Source organism: Vipera ursinii, assembly GCF_947247035.1.
Source record: "Vipera ursinii genome assembly, chromosome: Z".
Classification (NCBI taxonomy): domain Eukaryota; kingdom Metazoa; phylum Chordata; class Lepidosauria; order Squamata; family Viperidae; genus Vipera; species Vipera ursinii.
In genome coordinates this window covers 23,894,486-23,915,914 of record NC_139517.1, presented here as the reverse complement: position 1 = coordinate 23,915,914, position 21,429 = coordinate 23,894,486, and the positions used below count along the sequence as shown (strand labels likewise).

Genomic DNA, 21,429 nt, shown 5'->3' with positions numbered 1-21,429 from the left:
AGCACATTGCTGGCTCATTTGTTGAAGTGATTGTCCACTAGGTCTCTGAGATCCCTCTCACAGTTACTACCATTGAACAAGGTACCACCTATGCTATACCTGTGCATTTGGTTTTTCTTGCCTATTTTTTTTAAAAAAAACTTTTTTTTCACCATTGAATTTCATTTTGTGAGATAGCACCCAATGTTCAAGTCTGTCAAGATCCTTTTCTAACTTAAGCCTATCTTCTGGCATGTTGGTTATTCCTGCCAGCTTGGTGTCATCTGCAAATTTGATAAGTTCACCATCTATCCCTTCATCTAAATCATTGATGAAGATGTTGAAGAGAAATGGGCCCAGAACAGAGGCCTGGGGCACCCCACTATACACTTCCCTCTATGTAGATGCAGTTCCATTGAGGACCACACACTGAGTACCGCTTGTCCATATAATAAAATAAATGTGGCTCTTACGTCCTAATAGCAATAAACTAACCCAGAATATTCTTTCAAACATACAAGTAATCAGATGAGATAAATATCACAGTTGCCCAGAAAGTGCATGGATAAAATAAACAGGCTAAATAGAATTGATTTGACATTCAGGTACAAATTTGTTTTTTCTTTATTACTAAGTGGACATGTATTTGTTCAATACCACCACCAATATTTTCCAAGAAAAATCAGTGACAACAGTAATTTATAGTAGCTGCTGTGAATTAAAAAAGGAAGTTTTATTCAATTCTGGGATATATAATCAAATATTCCATAGTTACAATATATAGATACATTCAGAAAAGCATCCTTCTCAGAGGTGACAAATAATATTATGCTATAATTACATGCTTCTTTGAATAGATTTATTCTGATTAAGAAACATGAATAGTCTCTGCTTACCTTTTGCTATTGTAAACATCTTATGTTCTTACTTCAATAAAATTATGTATTAATGTATATAAAAATTTCTATGCCTTTTTCATTTTATCTGTTATTTGTTATAGACTCGTATTTTATTACTTAAGTTTTATTATGTTTGTTTTGCCAAATGTATTGTTTGTAGCACTCAACAATTATTTTTGTCTACCGATATCACCTTCTGTTTCCTTTTTAGTGATGGAAAACCAAACAGAAGTTAGTGAATTCATCTTACTAGGCTTTGGCAAAGTCTTGCAACTTAAGAAATTACTCTTTGCAATCTTTTTGATGTTGTATTTGGCAACTTTACTTGGGAATGGAACTATTTTTATTGTAGTTTTAATTGAACAACAACTTCACAGCCCCATGTACTTTTTCCTTGGAAATCTTTCCTGCCTTGATATTTTCCACTCTTCAACAACAGTACCCAAAATGCTTTCTGGCTTTCTGTCAGAACTGCAGACCATTTCATTCAATGACTGCATGATCCAGCTGTTCTTCTTCTATTTCCTGGGCAGCAGTGAAGCTATTCTTCTTGGTGTCATGGCCTATGACCGATATGTTGCTATATGCAAGCCTTTGCACTATACCGTCATCATGAGAAAAGAGGTTTGTATACTGATGGCAGCAGCTTCCCTGTCCACTGGTTTTCTTCATGCGTTGATGCATGCAGTAGTGACTGCTTATCTACCTTTTTGTGGACCAAATCACATTGAACATTTTGTCTGTGATACAAAACCATTGTTAAAATTGGCTTGTGGTAGTACACAACTCAGCCTTATGCTTCTCAATACTGTGACCAGCTGCATTGCAATTGGCCCTTTTCTTATCACAGTCCTCTCCTACCTTTACATTATTACTTTCCTCCTCTTCAAAATGCAGTCCCAAAGTGGGCGGCAAAAAGCTTTCTCCACTTGTGGATCTCACCTGTCTGTGGTGGCTTTACTTTATGTTCCTGTGTTGCTTAATTACATGATTCCTACAGTGGGTACCTCATCTCAACGAGACATGATGTTGACTCTTATGTATAGTGCAATTACCCCTGTTTTGAACCCACTTATCTATACACTGAGAAATCAGGAAGTTAAAAGGGCAGTGAAAAAGATTTGGGGTAAAATGTCACTTTTTGTTGGGTGTAAACGATGAAAATATATTTCACCTGTTATAATTCATTATTAGTAATGGGATATTTGCTCTCCCCAAAACTTTCATTCTAAAATGAACTACCTATTTCACTTAATTCCTTATATTTAAATATTGAGCTAATATGATCTGGAAAACTAAGAACATGACTAGCTCAACGCCTTTCAGTGAACTTCTTGGTGAGGATGGACTTGGTCAATCTTTCTACTAGATTTCTTTCCCCAATTATATTTTAATCATTATTACCAAACTTTTCTTCACCTCAAAAAATAATTAAAAATGTTGTGTTGAGTGGAGATTTGGTCCAATTTCACAGATTTAGACTACGATTCAAAATAAGAAGAAAGCAAAATGGCTGTCTGAGGAAGCTTTGCAAATAGCTGAGGGTAGGAGGGAAGTGAAAGGCAAGGGAGAAAAAGAAAGATATGCCCAATTAAATGCAGAATTCCAAAGAATAGCTAGAAGAGATAAGAATGCCTTCTTAAATGAACAGTGCAAAGAAATAGAAGAAAACAATAGAATAGGGAGGACTAGAGATCTTTTCAAGAAAATTGGAGAGATGAAGGGAACGTTTCATGCAAAAATGGGCATGATAAAGGACCAAAATGGCAGGGACCTAACAGAGGCAGAAGAGATTAAGAAGAGGTGGCAAAATTACACAGAAGAACTATACAAGAATGAGCTTAATGTCCCTGATAATCACAATGAGGTGGACCTTGAGCCAGATATCCTAGAATGTGCAGTGAAGTGGGCCTTAGAAAACCTGAGCAACAACAAAGCTAGTGGAGGTGACAATATTCCAGCTGAGCTATTCAAAATCTTAAAAGACAATGCAGTAAAAGTGCTACACTCAATTTTCCAGCAAATTTAGAAAGCTCAACAGTGGCCACAGGATTGGAAAAAATCAGTTTACATTCCAATTCCAAAGAAAGGCACTGCCAAAGAATGTTCAAAGTATCGCACCATTGCACTCATTTTTCATGCTACTTCTGCTTCATTGAACATGCTAAAGCCTTTGATTGTGTGGATCATAACAAACTGTGGCAAGTTCTTAAAGAGATGGGCATACCAGACCATCTTATTTGTCTCTTGAGAAACCTATATGTGGGCCAAGATGCAACAGTGAGAACTGGACACGGAACCACGTATTGGTTCCAAATTGGGAAAGGAGTCCGGCAAGGCTGTATACTGTCGTCCTTTCTAGTTTCAATCTTATAACTGCTAGGCAAATTAGATTTAGTTTATATTTGGTCTCAGTAGTTTCTTAAGTGCTTCTTTCATTTCCTTGTTCCATAGAGCAGGACTTTTCAACCAGTGGTACGGGTACCACCTGTGGTACATTGGCACCTGGCAGGTGGTACACGACCATCTTAGAAAAGTGGCAGCAGGGGAGGGGAATGAGCTGAACCGGTGGCAGCACTGCACAAGCCTGAGCGAGAGATGGCTGGAGCTGCAGGGCTGTCAAGGCTCAATGGAAGCACCAGGATCAGCACCAGGCTCCAGCTGGAGGTCGGCGCTGATCCTGGCACTTCTGAGCCCGAAAGAAGTGCCGATCAGCTGGAATGTTGTAGCACCTCCAGGGTTTTGTGATTTACATTCAGATGCTTGGCAACTGATTCATATTTATGATGGTCACAGTTTCCCAGGGTCATATGAAGTGACCAAAACCTACTGCAACCACTCAGAAGAGGGGGGGAATAAAAAAACAAACACACCCCACCCCACCCCCGCTGCCAGTCCTCAACAGAAATGCTCACAACAATGAAAACATCAGACAGCAGGAAAAGCACCGCTGGGCAGGCAGGCAGGTGTCTTGCTCATCTGTGGCTTGGGGGGCACTTTTTTCAGTGCCATTGTAACTTCGAACAGTCACTAAGCGAACTATTGTAAGTTGAGGACTACCTGTACTTCATCACTTTTTCCCTTTTTTTTTTTGGTCATCAAGTTTTTGACACCTTGCTAGGTCAGGGCTTTTCAACCTTTTCACCCATTGTACCACTTTTAGGGTATGGCAACATCCGAGTACCACCAGTTGCCTAGCAATATTTTCTGAAATTCAATAATAAAAATCTGTATTAAATATCTGTACTGTGCAGATCATTTGATAAATCTAACAGTCTTCTTTTAAAGAAATGGGAGAGGAAAACTGAATTTCTCAGTCTTCCTCTTCTGCTGATATCACTACAATAACTTCTCCTATCCTCAATGAAACTAAATTTATTTTCTTTTTATTACAAAATTTCTTTCCAATTTCAATTACTATAACAGGTTTTATAGAAATACAAAAAAGAGAAAGTTACCAAAAACAAGATAAAAACAATGTAATTATATGCCACTTTTTTCAAACAAAGAAAATGATTGATAAAAGAAAAATAAACATGACAATCTCATGTATCAGAAGAAAATTGCAAGAAATACTCTGCTACTATATAACTTTATTTATGAATGGAAATATATCCAGTCAATATAATTCTGTATACTGTATGTCTACTTGGAAGTTAATGTTACAGATTTCAGTAGGTTTACATCCCAATAAATGCATTATTCACTGTAACCTTTATATAACTAGGTTATGATATTTTATTAATTGCTTTGTATTTTCTTCATATAAGACAATACAAAACAATTTATATAATACTGACACAGAAGAAGATCCAATTTCATTACATATTTTATTAGTAATTTAAATTTTGAATAAACCTTTGAAATTATAGACCTTATATTCTAGGCCCCATTGCATCAATCCATTTCAAAGACAGTAAATAGAAAGCAGACAAATAAATTGAATAAGAAGATATTCACAAATCTCCTGATTAAAGCTTTATGAAAGTTTAGTATGATTGTCCTTGATTATATCCGCTTTTCATCATGGTTTCATTTAATAATTGTTAATTTTCTTAATTGTATATGATCTTCAATTCACTGGGATGAATCCCTGTACGTTCCTGCTTTCCATCTGTCTTTTGTTTCAAATGAATAGAAAAATCATTAATTCATAGCATTTCTGTATTGCACATAAGATCTTATATTTAAAGAAGAAAGAGACCCAGGGACTTAGGCAGAGAGAAATATTTCTAAAAAATCTTTCCAAAATGTAATTTGCTTTGATGCATTGTTCCAACATTTATGTGGAAATGGAATGAAATTTCTTTATTTGTCAAGAAAATTATAGATCAACTCAAATAGAACATGCTATGTTTATTTCATTCTTCAACTGCTACCAAATATTTCCCATAGTAAGGATATGAAAATATCGAAGAAGTAAGTGTTCAAAGAAATCCCCGTAACATCTTAAAAGAATACCCATAAGAATATTGGCTCATGAGTCTAAAGTTCTCTTTGGAGAAAATAAAAGCAATTAGTTATGAACAAGTTAGATAAATTGCATCTTTTTGAGGCAACCAAGTAACATTGTTGCTCAAATACATGCTGAACTATCTTATCAATGAATGTGGTAAGAATTCAGAAACTTAGTTCAATGATATGATCACATTGTTACAAAAGTTATCCATACCTTAAGGAAGAATATGATAATGTTAGCATTATATTTACAGCTACTCCTATATTTCATATTGCTGTACAATTTAGACACAGATGTACATTCTGTACATCTACAGTAGCAAGGAATCAAAAAGACAACCCATCTAGGTTGATATTTTCTTATCCAACTATCTGAATTCTGAGTGATAAAATGTCAATTAATATCTCTATCTATGTATCTGTCTGTCTGTCTGTCTATCTATCTATCTAGCTCTCTCTAATGTTTATATAATATCTGTATTATGTAAATGCATATTTATATGAAAATTATATAAATAATTTTCCTCATGCATGCATTGCTATTTTTCATTTTGATATGATTTTATATATATATAAACTCTTTCCATTAGGAAAACAAAACCATCATCACAGGCTTCATCTTGTTTGGATTTGGAGATCAGCCTGAACTGCAGATTCTATTTTTCTTACTGTTTCTTATCATTTATTTTATTACCCTGACTGGGAATCTTATCCTTGTAATTTTGGTAGTGACTGATAGACATCTTCATAACCCCATGTATTTTTTCCTGGGAAACCTATCCTGTCTGGAGATTTGCTATACCTCAACCATCCTGCCCAGAATGCTGTCCAGCTTCATAACAGGGAATAGAAATATAACATTTTCTGGTTGTTTTACTCAGTTGTATTTATTTGGGTTTCTGGTGACTACAGAAACATGTCTTCTCTCTGTAATGTCTTATGATAGGTATTTAGCCATTTGCCAACCACTACACTATCATTTATGTATGAATAAAAAGGTCTGTATCTCTTTAGCAACCGGGTCTTGGGTAGGTGGTGGTTTTTCTGTCTCAATAGTGGTCACATGGATGGCACAGTTAACATATTGTGGCTTCAATGAAATTGACCATTTTTATTGTGATTTTGTCCCTCTGAGTAAGTTAGCTTGTGGTGATAATTCACTGTTCATTGAAATAGCCTTTCTGTTATCTTCTATATTTACATTTCCTTTATTTATGTTGACCATTGCATCTTACATTTTCATCATATTGGCCATTTTGAGGAACCCTTCAACACTTGGGAGGAAAAAGGCATTTTCTACTTGTTCCTCTCATCTAATTGTTGTCACCATTTTTTATGGATCATTAATGATTGTTTACCTCCTGCCAGATGACCCATTAATAAGAAGTTCAACCAAACTTTTCTCCCTATCCTATACCATTCTCACTCCTATGGTCAATCCCCTTATATACAGTTTGAGGAACAAGGAAGTGAAAGAGGCTTTGAAAAAATTACCCCAGATGTTACTGCTACACTTCTGACTAGTGTTTCTCAAGCTGAGTGTCTCTGAATGCATCTGTTATTAATCACTTTATCCAATGGTAATCTCTTATCCAATGGTAAGAGATTATGTAATTATAGGACAAAAATTTTAAGAGGCTGTCAAAGCTGCTCTAGATGTAGATATCTTCAAAGATGGGCAAGGGAAACAACTGACAAAATAGGCATGATTTCATTCATGTTTGTTGTCATTTTGACATACCCTGTTTCCCGTAAAATAAGACCAGGTCTTAATTATTATTTTTTGCCTCCAAAAGAGGCACCAGGTCTTACTTTCAGGGGATGTCTTACTCACATCCAGCACTTACAGACATCCCCCCACAAGCTGGTCCACTTCTTCTGGAGGTGAAAGAGCAGCTTCATTCTGCAGCTGTATTCCTGCCTGCATTTTGCCGTCAGGTCTTTCTGGAAGGCCTATGCAGCCGAGTACCAAACTATGGACTCAATCCATAGCCCTGTCCTCAGCTGCAGAGGTCTTGCAAAACAGAACTATGAACTGAATCCATACCTTGGTTCTCGGCTGCATAGACCTTCAGGCAAGGCCTGTGACTGAGAAATGCAGGCCTAGCTTCAGAAGATGCCTCAGAAGAAGTTGGCCAGCAAAGAGAGGCCTGGCTGCAAGGTAAGTAGTTACAGGCATGTAGAGCTGATCCAGATACATGTTTTTTTTTAGTTTTTTACATTTAAATTTTACTTAGCTAGTATTCTATGACTGTCACTAAGTGTTGCATCTTATAATTTATGATGAAGTGTAGTATTTTATGATTTATGATGAATGTATTTCATGTTGTTTATAATCATGATTATCACTATTACTTGTATGTAATGAGAGCTTATGCACCGGAAACAAATTCCTTGTGTGTCCAACCACACTTGGCTAATAAAGAATTCTAAAGCTTCTTCTGTTCTAAATTACAGGGGGAAAATGATTTTTTAAAATACTACACCAAATTTAGTTAAAAATAAAAAGATAATAACCTTAATATGATTGGATGTTATTACTTCTTTCACAAATCTAAGATTACTTTGTAAAATTCTATATATAGCTGTCTATAGGATTTCTTTTTTTATGATTTGAGAATGTTTTTATTAGTTAATCAATCATTGTCATATGACAATATACATTTATGAAATTTTTCTATATTATTCCACTCACTTTCTATAATGGTAAATGAACCTTTATTTTTATTTATTTATATATCAGACTTCTTAACCATCCATCTCCCTCATAGGAGGAGTAATGTATAAATGAAAAATTGTTTGTTTTAAAGGGTGAAATGAATAAAAGTGACAGATTCATCTATTTAACATAATATTCAAGAGAACATTTGAAACTTAAAAATTATATCTCAGTGGACAATGTTTGGATTAAGAATATTAGCATAATGGAGCTGAATGCAGATATGTGGTTCTTAAATTCTTATCTAAATTTGAAATATTTACATTACGCATATTGTAGATCAGATTTAAAAAAAATGTATCCTATGAAATCTGTTTTGCAGAAAAAATAAAATTATTAAATGGAAATATTTTGGATACAAATGATTCTTATAATTTTATTCAACTACAATTAGATGAATTCATAGTTCAACAATATATATCACTGTTTTATGTCTCATGACCTTTTCCGTTTTACATGTATTCCATGAACTTGTTCTTCCTGAATATTTAAAAGCTTATTTATACTATTACTGTATTGCCAGAATGTGGGAACAAATGTTATTGATGGGTAGAAACTGAAAAGATCACCCTGTCACCTCTACTCCACTGACTTCTGGGTATGTTTTCCTGGTGAGGTTTTCAAGTCTTTTAAAACCAGCATAGATGATGAGAATGCCTGTTGTTACTGAGATTACCCTTTCTGAATTAGGTAATTTTTATCCTTCAGAATTTTTAAAATAAGTCTAGTGATAGAGTGTACAATCTTTTCCATATATTTTTTATTTTTTCCCCTATTTTCTTCTTTGCATAGGGGGCATTTGCTATGTCTCGCTGCCTTCTCAATTCTGATTTTGTATGTTTCTTTTTTTTCTTCAGACTTGGTCTTGTACAGCCAGAATTAGCCCCTTCGTCTCTTTCTTCAATTTTTCTGCTCTTAGTGATTGCCAGTCTTTTTGTGACTTGTTGCTATCTGTTTTCCCTACTATTTTCCAAAAATGTATATGCCATGTAATGCTTTGTCTTTGTCAACTGTACTTGCAACATTATTATTAGTGGTAGTAGCATTAGTATTAGCATTTATAAACCTTAAGAGATATTAATAAAACAGTATTAGTAAAATACAGAGCTCATTCACTAATGAATCAATTATTTTGTATGAAAGAGTCTTTAACAGGATTACGTATAAGATAATATAATTATGTAATTTCTTTTGTGCTAAAAAAAGTTTGAACCAGCAATAGCTTAAAGTTTAGACAAAGGTAGAATAGAATAGAATAGAATAGAATAGAATAGAATAGAATAGAATAGAATAGAATAGAATAGAATAGAATAGAATAGAATAGAATAGAATAGAATAGAATAGAATAGAATAGAGCTGAAAGGGACCTTGGAGGTCTTCTAGTCCAGCCCGTGCTTAAGCAGAAGGCAGGTGATTGTCTTCCACTGGTTGATTGTCCTCACTGTTAGGAAGTTTCTCCTTAAATCCAAGTTGCTTTTCTCCTTGATCAGTTTCCAACCATTGTTTGTTATTCTTCCCTCTGGTTCTCTGGTGAACAACCTGACCCCTTCTGCCTTGTGGCAGCCCCTTAGATACTGGAATACTGCTATCGTGTCTCCCCTATTTCTTCTTTTCTGTAGACTAGCCAAACCCAGCAGCCATTCTTTGTATGTTTTAGCCTCCAGGCCTTTGATCATCTTAATTGCTCTTCTCTGATTTTTTTCTAAACTCTCAACATCTTTTTTGTGATATGGTGACCAAAATTGGCTGCAGTATTCCAGGTATGGTCTTACTAGGCCTTTGTAAAGCAGTACTAGTACTTCATGTGATCTTAATTTTATGCCTCTGTTTATACAATCCAGGACGGTATTAGCTTTTTTGGTTGCTGCTGCACACTGCTGGCTCATAGTCAAGTGATCATCTACTAGGACTCCAAGGTCCCGCTCACAGTTACTGTTTTTAAGCTGGGTCTCACCCAATCTGTATTCGTGCTTTTGGTTTTCCGGCCTAAAGTTTTTCCTGCTTTTCTCCACATTGAAACTCATTTTTTTTGGATAGAGCTCATTGTTCGAGTTTGTCAAGATCTTTTTGGATCCTGAGTTTGTCTTCTGGGTTGTTGGCTATTCCTGAAAGTTTGGTGTTATATGCAAATTTGATGAGTTCCCCTTCAATTTACTCATCTAAGTCATTTATGAAAATGTTGAAGAGTACTGGGCCTAAAACGAAACCTTGTGGCACCCACTGCTTACTTCTCTCCATGTGGATGTAGAGCCACTGAGGACTACTCGTTGAGTGTGGCTTTGTCAGCCAGCTACAGATCCATCTGGCGGTGATGTTGTCTATTGCAGACATTATTCTGTTTTTACATTGCTGTAATGAAAACTATAGAAGCTAATAAACCTGTAATGTGGTATAAAAGAATTCTTATTTTGAAAGTGTATTTTAACATGCGTACACATTCATATACACATGTATATGCACAAACAGATATGTACACACACACACACACAATATGACCACTCACTGAGTATTTGGTATAAAATTAGAGAAATTGTGTATAACAAAATGAATCCTTAAAGAGAGGTGATATAGCACTGCTGGTGCTTATAGAAGCCAGAAAATACTACTTTTGACCCAAAGCAAGAAAATACCTGTGAAGACTATGACTGACGAATGGTTTGAGGATGACATTGTCATTGCGATCTCAAAACCTTCTTTTTTTGAACAAGCTGGCCTGGTCTGATGGGATGGGGTTGGGTTTTTATAAATTAGTTTTAACTTTTAATATGTATTAATTATTACGGGCATAGTTGTTTAATCACTTTTTAATTTTTGTATCCTGTTTTTTATTATGTATTGCCCTGTTCACTGCCCTGAGTCCTTCGAGAGAAGGGCGGTATACAAATTAAATTATTAAATTAAATTAAATTAAATTGTGGGTACATATTTTCAGCAAATTGTTTTGGGATGTTTTTATGTCAGGACAGGCAGGAGACCGGTAAGAGACTGCCGGCGGGTGACACCCAGGGATAGGGCCTTCTCGGTGGGAGCGCCTGCCCTCTGGAACCAGCTGCCGGTGGAGCTGAGAACTGCCCCCGACCTTCGATCATTCCGCCGGGGCCTGAAGACCTGGCTCTTCGAGCTCTCGGGCCCAGACTGAGGAGGAATTTTTAATTTGGGGTTCTTTTTAACTGACTACAGGGTTAATTTAATATTTTTTAATTTGGTTCTTAATTTTTGTATTTTGGATTTTTTAATTTCCTGTAAACCGCCCTGAGTCCTCAGGGAATAGGGCGGTATATAAATATAACTAAAATAAAATAAAATAAATAAATGTGTAGTAACCCCTTTGATTAAGATCCTGGAAGTCACAGGAATAGTTTTGATGAGGGTATCTTTGAATTCCTGATTTGTTAGGCAGCAATTGACTGGATTGAGAAGTGGTGTTAGAACAGTATAAACGACAGGTGCCAGCTTATTGGAATCAATAGGTGTGCGGGCCCTTGGATGTGCATAAATAAAAAGGGAAACTCAGTAGAAAATAGTGATTACCAAAAGGCATGACACACATACGGAAAATGTCTATGGAGATTCTTAGTCATTCAGGTCATTATTGTCTCAAAGATACTTTTTCAAAAGGCAGCTGTACTGTTTTGTTTTGTTTTTTTTTCCCTTGAGGAAGAAGAGACATTTCATTCCTTATGTAAGAAGTTTCATCAGTTGTGACTTCTTGGATGAGAATTGAAATGTCTTCTTTTTCTTCCTCAAGGAAAACAAATAGTGCAGTTGCCTTTTGAAAAAGCGCCTTTGAGACATATGGAAAATACTTTCTGTTTTGGCTGAAGGAATGTGGAGAATTGTGGAGATGATGTAAAAATGAGAAACAATTGTTCGAGAAGAAGGAGAATGATCAAAGCTAGTCAATTAGCCTAGAATATTTTTTTTAAAAAAAACATTTAGCTCAAAAAAAAACAGGGAAATAACATAGAAATTGCATTCCACAAAACACAAGAAGAAAAGGAAATATAGAACCAGTGTTAATATAAAATCAAAAACAATGCACATGAAAGTAATGCACACCACTAGACCTCCTTTTGTTTCATAAGTGTCACTTTAATAGATCAAATGGTAATGTGTCAAGTATGGCAGGGATTCAAAGGAGGAATGTCTATTAAACAGGATTTTCCAGGTGACAGAGCCTGAGCCAGGTTATATTTCATTACAATTTTATAGGGAAATTCCTGCTTGATTATAGAACAAACATTTGATTGTAAATACAATGTACAAGAAAAATATGGACAAAATAATAAAGTTATTTTCTTAAGTAATCCACAGGAAAAAAAGACTCAAAACAATACTTCCTTTTTACTAAAATTTGGAAAAAAAGAAACACAGATACTAAATGTCTGGAGAAACCAAAGGCAATTTTCAATGTCCAAATAATTAATACAACTTTTACTATGCCATTGGTATACAGAGAACACTTGAACGATTCTTGAGAATTCTAGATTTGATAAAAGAAAAAGACAATTTTCTTAATTTCCCTTTCCAAAAGCCACATAGAAAGTGAAAAGCAGTTTCAAAGCTAGAGAGCTTGTTCAGCTTATATCAACTCATGAAAACAAAATTTCCTCTGCCCAAAGTCCTTCTCAGAGCTTTTTTGACATCTTTGTTTCTAAGGCTATAGAGGAGGGGATTCAACATTGGGGTAACTAAAGTGTTACAATTTTACTCTGAAAAGGGTAGGATATGGCTTCTGGCTGAGCATAAATGAAGAAAACAGTCCCATAAAAGATGACTACAGCTGTTATGTGAGATGCACAGGTAGAAAAAGCTTTCTGCCTGCCATCTACTGAATGTATCTTGAGGATAGCGGAGAGAATGTAAACATAGGAGGTGAATATTACCCCTGTAGTAAGGGCAATGATAACATTACAGAGAGAGAACATCACAGCTTCATTGATGTATATATTTGTCATAGCAGCATTCATGACAGCAAGAACATCACAGAAGAAATGGTTGATCTTGCTGTGATTGCAAAATCTGAGATGGAAAGAAACAGTAGTCTGTATTACACCATTGGCACAACCACATATGTAAGAAGATGCCACCAAATGATGACAAGAAGTCTTTGACATCTTTTTTTATTGAAAAGTTTTACAATACATTTTTTAACAAAACAAAACCCCTCCCAACCCCCTCCCCTCTCCCCAACCCTCCCCAACACCTCCCTCCCTTCCCCCTCCCCCCTCCCCAACTTCCCAGAGCTAAATACAAGATATAAAAATACAAACAATCATAATCTACCTTATGCAAACAACAATAAGCTATTAAATCTATCACACTTTAACTCTTATAAAATAACTACAAGCAATATAAATATCACATCAATACTTATTCAAATGCTAAATGAAACTTTTTAGTCGCATATTTATTCTGAATATAATCAATCCATTTTTTCCACTCCACAATATATCTCTGTTGCGAATGGTCTTTCAAGTACGCTGAGATCTTTGCCATTTCCACCAGGTTGGAAACTTTTAAAGTCCATTCTTCTATATTCGGCAGTTCTTCCTTCTTCCAGTATTGCCCTACTAAAAGTCTTGCTGCCATAATTAAATTCAACATTAACTTAGTGTCCACAACAGTAGTATCAGTAATAATGCCCAGTAAAAACAATTGCGGACAAAACTTTATCCTTTTCTTAAATATCTTTTGCATATTCCACCAGATTTTAATCCAAAAAGCTTTAACCTTTTTACAGGTCCACCATATATGAAAATACGTTGCATCTTCACCACCACACCTCCAACATTTAGGCTGGCAGTTCGGATACATACTTGCTATTTTTTTAGGATCTAAGTGCCACCTATAAAACATTTTATAAAAGTTCTCTCTTAAGTTTTGAGCTTGCGTAAATTTTACATTTCTCACCCAAATCTTTTCCCAAGTATCCATTGTAATGACTTCTTGAAAATTCTGAGCCCACTTTATCATACAGTCTTTAACAAGTTCTGTCTCTGAATCAATTTCTATCAATGCAAGATATATCCTTTTAATATGTGCTTGACCTTGATCTCTAATTTGCTTTACCAGATTTTCATCAGTCATTGAAAAACCAATTTTCTGGTCTTCTTTCCACCTGGCCTGTAATTGCCCATACTGAAACCAAGTTTGTACAATCTTTTCTTCTCTTAAGATATTATACGGCTTCAAATGCCATACATTCCTTTCCAAACTTAAAATTTCCTTATATGTAGTCACATCATAGGGATGCGGTGGCTCAGTGGGTTAGGACGCTGAGCTTGTCGATCGGAAGGTCGGCAGTTTGGCGGGTCGAATCCCGAGTGCCGCATAACAGAGTGAGCGCCTGTTACTCGTCCCAGCTTCTGCCAACCTAGCAGTTCGAAAGCACGTAAAAATGCAAGTAGAAAAATAGGGACCACTACGGTGGGAAGGTAACAGCGTTCCGTGCGCCTTTGGTGTCTAGTCATGCCGGCCACATGACCACGGAGACGTCCTCGGACAAGCGCTGGCTCTTCGGCTTTGAAACGGAGATGAGCACCGGCCCCTAGAGTCGGAAACGACTAGCACGCATGTGCGGGGGAACCTTTACCTTTACCTTTTAGTCACATCATGTTTAAACCCAACACTTATATTTTCTATTGCGTGTTTCGGTATTGCCCATATAGGTATCTTATAATTTAACTTATGCCTATACTTTTTCCAAACTCGCAACAGAGCATGTCTTAAAATATGTACCTTGAACACATTATCCACCTTCTTATCATACAATAAATATGCATGCCAACCAAATAACAAATCATGGCCTTCAAGATTTAATAATCTCACTTGTGTTAAATTAATCCAATCACTTATCGCTGACAAAGCAGCAGCTTCATAGTATAGTTTAAGAAAAGAAAATAGTTATTAAAAAGAGACTAGACAGCCATTTGTCTGAAATGGTATAGGGTTCCCTGCCTGAGCAGGGGGTTGGCCTAGATAACCTCCAAGGTTACTTCCATTATTATAAAAAATGTTTATTCATTAAACATGAACCTCAGTCAACTGAACACTCAAATTGACTGGCACTAATGGTTGACATGGGTTGCTGCCAGCATCCTAGGTATCAACCAGGTATCTCCTTAAAATGTAACATGTTCCGAGAAGCACAATGTTTTGTAGCTTTGCTGGAGTTATTGTTGTTGTTGTTATTATTTTTATTACAATATATAGAACAGTCACAGCAGCATGGTTATTTTCTGGTCCTCTTAGATTATATTTTTTAAAAATATTTTAAAATTTTACAACAAAGTTGTAAATTCCATGCCTTAATGTAATTATTATTAATTCTGCTGCTGTTGATTCAGTGGGTGATTTTCTTAATGGTGAAGCTTTTAGAGCCATGGTGGAACAGTGGTTAGAATGCAGTATTGGAAGCTAATGCTGCTGGCAGTCGACAGTTCAAATCTCCCAGGATCAAGATTGACTCAGCCTTCCATCATTCTGAGTTTGTTAAAATGACAACTGATATTGTTGGGGGCAATATGCTGACTCTGCAAACCACTTAGAGTGGGCTGCACTGTGAAGCAGTACATAAGTCTGCTATTGTTATTACTATTGATATTTTAGCTTCTCTCTGTGTGACAAAATTCTGGTTGCTGTGGTCCTACCAAAGCATGAAATCCTAGCTAGGAAGAGTTTACAGGAAAAATAAAGCTCTGTGCTCTCACTTTTACTTCATTCTTATTTACAGTAGTCCTTTTATTTCTTTGTTTCTTTAGTCCATTCTTTTCCATTTTTCCCCCTTTTAATCTTTCTTTCCAGAAAATTAGTCAGACAAACATCTGGTTTTTTTTGTTTTTTGTGCCTCCCAGAATATGTCTCTTTTATACCTGCTCCAGTACTTTCTATATCTTTCCATGAGTATTCAGGAGACGTTTGTTTTATTTTATTTAATTATTTATTAAACAAATTTATATGGCTGCCCAACGTACACACAATGACTTGGAGATATTTAGAAAATTAAAAATGCTTAGTACAAAAGCCCATAAATCCCCCACTTCCACGAAGGCAAAATGTGCATTCAAGCCATCCACTTGATCAGCTCTGCAACAACCTGGAATGAGTGCACAACTCAAACCAAAGAGTCTCTAATCCAGAACCACTTCAACTTGCCAGGTTCATTTTCCTCATATTTTCCCCATTCAGATCTCAGCAGCCTCGAAGCACCACAGCATCACTTAACTCACCATGATTAGAAGCAGCAGAATCGAGTATCATCAGCACAATGATAATATTGCATTCATTGGTGACAAATTATCACAGCAGCTTCCTGTTAAACAGGGGTGGAGAAAGCATTGAACCCTAAAGAAGTATGCAAAGCTAGGATTGCAACTTCTCACTCACAATCCACATCAACTGAAAATTACCTTGGAGGTCTATCAGACTTACTTCTTTTGAATGAAACTCAGAATTAAGTTTTATTGAAATGCATGTTTGATGTGTACGTGTGCTCCTGTCTAGTAATTATTTCAGAGAAATCAACATCTGATAAATGAAATGAAATAATGTCATACATATTGATATAAACTTCAACAGCAATTCAAATATCAGTAATTAACAAAGATATATTAGAAGCTAGGCAGCAATTTTCCTTAATTGTCGGTTCAGAGCTTTTTTAACCTCTCTGTTTCTTAAGCTATAGATTATGGGGTTCAACATTGGGATGACAATTGTATAAAAAAGTGATACAACTTTTCCTTGATTGGGAGAAGACAAAGCCCCAGGTTGTGCATACATAAAAAAAACTGTCCCAAAAAATAAGCTAACTGCCATCAAATGGGAAGTACAAGTTGAGAAAGCTTTTTGTTTTCCTGTGACAGAAGGTATATTCATTATAGTACTAATAATATAAACATAGGATACTATGACTACTATAGCTGTGGCCACAATGATAAAGCCACACACTGAAAGGAGCACAAGTTCATTCACAAAAGTGACCGAGCAGGAGATCTTCATGACTGCTGGGACATCACAAAAGAAGTGATCAATTATAAGTGAGTCACAAAAGGACAGACTGAACGTAAAACCAGTCTGGATGCAGCAGTTGATACAGCCAAAAACATAAGAGATGGATAGAAGGCAAGCACACCTTTTCTGTGACATGATGATATGATACAGCAGTGGACTACAGATGGCAATGAACCGGTCATAAGCCATTACAGCCAAGAAAAAAGCTTCTGTGGTTCCAAACAGAGAAAAGAAAAACATCTGAGCTGCACAGCCACTGTAGGAAATGGTCTTATTTCCAGTTATAAAACACAACATTGCTTTTGGAGTGATGACCGAAGAGTAGCAAATATCCAAAAAGGACAGGTTTTTCAGAAAGAAATACATAGGGCTACGAAGTTGGGCATCAACAGTTGTAATTATGATCAGGCCCATATTCCCCCCTAAGGTGATGATGTACATTACCAAAAAGAGAAAGAAGAGAGATATGTGCACCTTTGGTTGATCCTTAAAGCCAATTAATATAAATTCTGTCACTTCAGTATGATTTTCCATCACTTATTTATGGTTAAACGAGTTGTCAGGAAAAATAGACACCTACAAGTAGTTTTGTGAAAGTTAGAAGAGGTTATTGTTAGTGTGCATGTGAAATAAAAGCTGTTTGTAAAATTCTGCAAGCAGTAACCTAAAAAAATACATAATAATTAATACTAATATTATTAGTACTATTGTCACTATAGAGCATAATGCATGAGAATCTGAGAACTAATAATGTAAAAGAGATCCATCAATAAGGATCATATTCCATTAATGTTTTGGTGGCATCCAAGTCATTCAAAGTCTTCTGGAACTGAATAGCACAAAAATCTTGGTAAAGATATAGAACAAGAATAGATACAAATTACTTGAAATTAAAAGTGCTACAGATAAATACAAGGATTTCCTTATCGAATTCTAACAATATATGCCTCCAGGGTAGGAAAGAAAAAAAGAATTAAACTTTTTTTTTTTTTAGAATTTCTTAGAAGACAAAAATATAGCTGTGACAATGTTAGAAAATCTAAATGAAAAATGAAAAAAAGGATATAGCCAAGTGAGCAGACTGTATTACTAGGATGTAAATCACAAAAGAACAAATGGCTACACCAATGAGTTAGAAGGGAGATATACTATTTAAAAGGAATAATATAAAACTTAAAGTAAAGTGTTAAAAGTATCATCAAAAGGATGTAAGCCGCTCCAGGTAAACATGCCTTTTGTTTGGAAAAGTTTACCTCCTGAAAAGATACCATCAAACAACAACATCTGTTAACCTCAGGTCCTTAGGAAGATCATAGTCATCACAACTGGAAGGCTAGCAGAAAGAAAAATATACATAACTGCCATCCTAACATTCTCTTTTGCTGCTAATTTAGTGAAGTAGGAGTCAGTTGCCAATCCTCTGTTATTGTAGAGAAAACCAACATCACTGTATACTTGCTGAATTTTTTTCTTGTTGCTGCTGCTGCTTATTTTCAGTGACTGATAATTATTTTATTCCTGTACTGAATTTGTTGATTTCATCTTTTAATTTATTGAAACGGTCTTTCCTGTTTTATACATTTTGATTGTAAAGCATTTGAGTTACAATGTACTGAAAGTAATGGATATAAACTCAATAAATACATTAAATCCAATGTCAAAGTCCTTCATCTCAAGTGAGAAGTTTTTGAAGTGCCACAAAAATCTTTCTGCATAAGTTTTGGATATTGAATTACTGAACTAAATGAACTCATCTAGAAACTCCTATCAGTTCCTTAAGAGCAAATTTCAGCTTCAGCGTTTCTACTCACCTCCCATTTTCCTACTCATTAGAACTGGAAATGGAACAAACTTGCAATGTTGTTTTTGTGTTTAACATTATTTCTTCACCTGTCTATGAAACACATTATACCTATCTTTTTAAAAATATTTTTCTGGGTTCAAATTTAACACATTTATGAACAATCACATTACACCTGAGGCCCAATGTTAGACATAAGTATGGTCTCGTGAGTATAATCTATTTTTAAGGTACACTAGTCCAAATGGAAATTATTAATTTATGTATTTTGGAAAAGAGCATATTCTTGTAAAGCTTCTAGTACAGATTTTTTTATAGTTCTTCCCATAAGAAGGGAGGCTTCTGATCTTCAAACTAGCATTTATTTAATATTTTAAAATAATCATTTTTCAACTTTAGCAACAAAATGAAATTTATTTAGCAATTTATCTATTTCAACAATTTTAAATGTTTGTTAAGCATTCAGAATACACTTGCTTAGTCCCAGACATGGGACAAATCTTATTTTCTGTTTCAGCCTAGCCCAAGGCCATCTACAGGCAGTAGCCACAGCAGTGGCAGCTCATAGTTGTGTAATTGTTTTGGTTTGCTAACAAAGAATAAAGGGAGACAGATATGATCATTTCAAACTTATTTGTTCTCATCAGTCAGCCATACCCTTCTGAGATTCGAACCTGGGCCAACAACTGCTTAAGACGCAGTATATATATCCCATCCGTCATCCTCAGGCTGGTGGCTTCAGCTTCCTTATTCTGGGAGAAGAATACTGATATTCTCTTATTTCCTTATCAGATAATTTCTTGCTCTCATTGTTTAAACAGCTCGTCTTACTCCTATTTTAATGCCTCAGTTAGACAAACTTTTTTTTTGCTTAGCTTATTGCACCATTTATTTTCCATCATCAGTTGCAAAATTGGTTAGCCATTGGTACAAAAGGTGAGATTGGAAAAGCAACTGTAAGAGACAGAATGGGTTGGCACCCAAGTGGTTTTGGTTGCTTTAGTTTGATCTCTGTTCTAATCCTCATGGCATGTACACACACTTTCTATAGATGAATAGTATCTCCATTTCAAAATGGAATAATTGTGGAGCTGGTATTTGACAATTGCTCTACTAAAGTGAAATCAAAGATGAAATTTATAGCTAAGTGTGCTAGGGGCATTTGCAAGTGTGGAGGGGGGGACATTGTGACAATCCCCACACACTCTTCTATATACATCATGGCATTACACATAAAGATGGACATGTAATATTGAGATGCCACTTTAATATCCTGATCACAAGAGAGATGCTTTGTGTAATGTACTGGGATTTTATCTGAACTGTTTTCACATGTCTTTTGAATGCTACTTAAGGTTGCACAATTGAGGTGTATGTGTAACAGTCACTGACTAGTCAGACATGAAGTCTCCAAGAAGATCATTGGATGATTTGGGGTGGGAATGGGTTCCTTTAAACCTAGTGGCCACTGCCTAGTGGCCAACCATATATGTAACTGCGCAGAAGCCTCTGATTGAATTCTGTTCCTGTTTGCCTCAATAAAGCAATGTTCCTATTTGCAACATCTCATCTCACTTACTGCCTCCGAGGAACTCACTACACAACACTGGTGACAAAGGTGGGATCCTGCTTCTTCAGAAGAGCTGAAAGCCACTAGGGGGTGAGGCCAGCAAGCACCTGGCAGGGAACGCGTTCCCCCCCTTGGTCAGCCTAGCAAACCATGCTAGCAACCACCCCACCCTGTGGACCAGTCCCAGGGCCTACAAAAGGAACAGGATGAGGCAACGAGACACCCGAGCCATGAAGACTTCCCAAAGATGGTGAAAGTCAGAAAGCTTGAGGAATTTGATGTTACTCACCCTGAGACATGGTCATCCTACATCTCAAGAATAGAAAACTACCTTCACACCAACAAAGTTACCAAAGACGAAGCCACCAGTGGAGCCATGAAGGCCATGCAGCCTGCCAAAAGCACTCAGCACAAGGAGGCTGTCCACCACGAGGATGCCCAACTTCCAGAAGATGTTGATTCAGAGCACAAAGTTGACAAGATCCAATGGCACCATGACAAGGAATTGAAGACTCTTTACAAGGCAGTTCCATTCCCTCAGTGTTTGGGCTGTGGCGGCCGCCACCAACGAGTGGATGGCAGGTTCTGTATAGCCACGTGTCGGGCCTGCAGGAAAACCAGCCACATCGCGTCAGTCTGCAGAGGTCACCAGAAGGACTGCCAATCAGACATTCCGATAAGGAGAGGTACCGGGGCCCCGGGGCAGCATAGTGTAGGGTTTTGCTCCAGCCATCAGAGCGTTTACTGCACAGGACCTTGCTGTCCCCTTAAGCCCAAACTTCAGCTTCAAGTCAAACTGGAATATGTCCCTTGCAGGATGGAACTGGACACAGGTTCCACAGTGTCCATCATTTCCCTTGAGACTTTTTGGTTTGTCTGCAACCATAGCACAAGGTGGGCCAAGCTTAGGCCATCCGACATCATTCTGAATGACTTCCAAAACTCCCAAGTTACCATCAAAGGTGAGGCCACCTTTGCCGTCAAGTTCAAG

At 36.4% G+C, this 21,429-nt stretch overlaps 3 protein-coding genes across 3 annotated transcripts; 2 read left to right on the top strand and 1 right to left on the bottom strand.

Moving 5' to 3' along the window:
- Positions 1 to 1,091: 1,091 nt before the first annotated feature.
- On the top strand, positions 1,092 to 2,039 carry LOC310649221 (olfactory receptor 12D1-like; the record flags this gene model as incomplete). Its single annotated transcript, XM_083377526.1, has 1 exon — positions 1,092 to 2,039. The coding sequence occupies one exon, from the start codon at positions 1,092 to 1,094 to the stop codon at positions 2,037 to 2,039; it is 948 nt and encodes a 315-aa protein (XP_083233652.1).
- A 142-nt stretch (positions 2,040 to 2,181) lies between these two features.
- LOC310649220 (olfactory receptor 2AP1-like) lies at positions 2,182 to 6,856 on the top strand (the record flags this gene model as incomplete). The annotated part of the gene is made up of 3 exons (XM_083377525.1): positions 2,182 to 2,215; positions 4,305 to 4,357; positions 5,927 to 6,856. The coding sequence occupies 3 exons, from the start codon at positions 2,182 to 2,184 to the stop codon at positions 6,854 to 6,856; spliced, it is 1,017 nt and encodes a 338-aa protein (XP_083233651.1).
- Positions 6,857 to 12,642: 5,786 nt separating this feature from the next.
- Positions 12,643 to 17,601, bottom strand: LOC310649219 (olfactory receptor 9K2-like; the record flags this gene model as incomplete). The annotated part of the gene is given in 3 exon segments (XM_083377524.1): positions 12,643 to 12,755; positions 12,758 to 13,172; positions 17,203 to 17,601. Coding segments are annotated over 3 exon segments (927 nt in total).
- Positions 17,602 to 21,429: the final 3,828 nt, after the last annotated feature.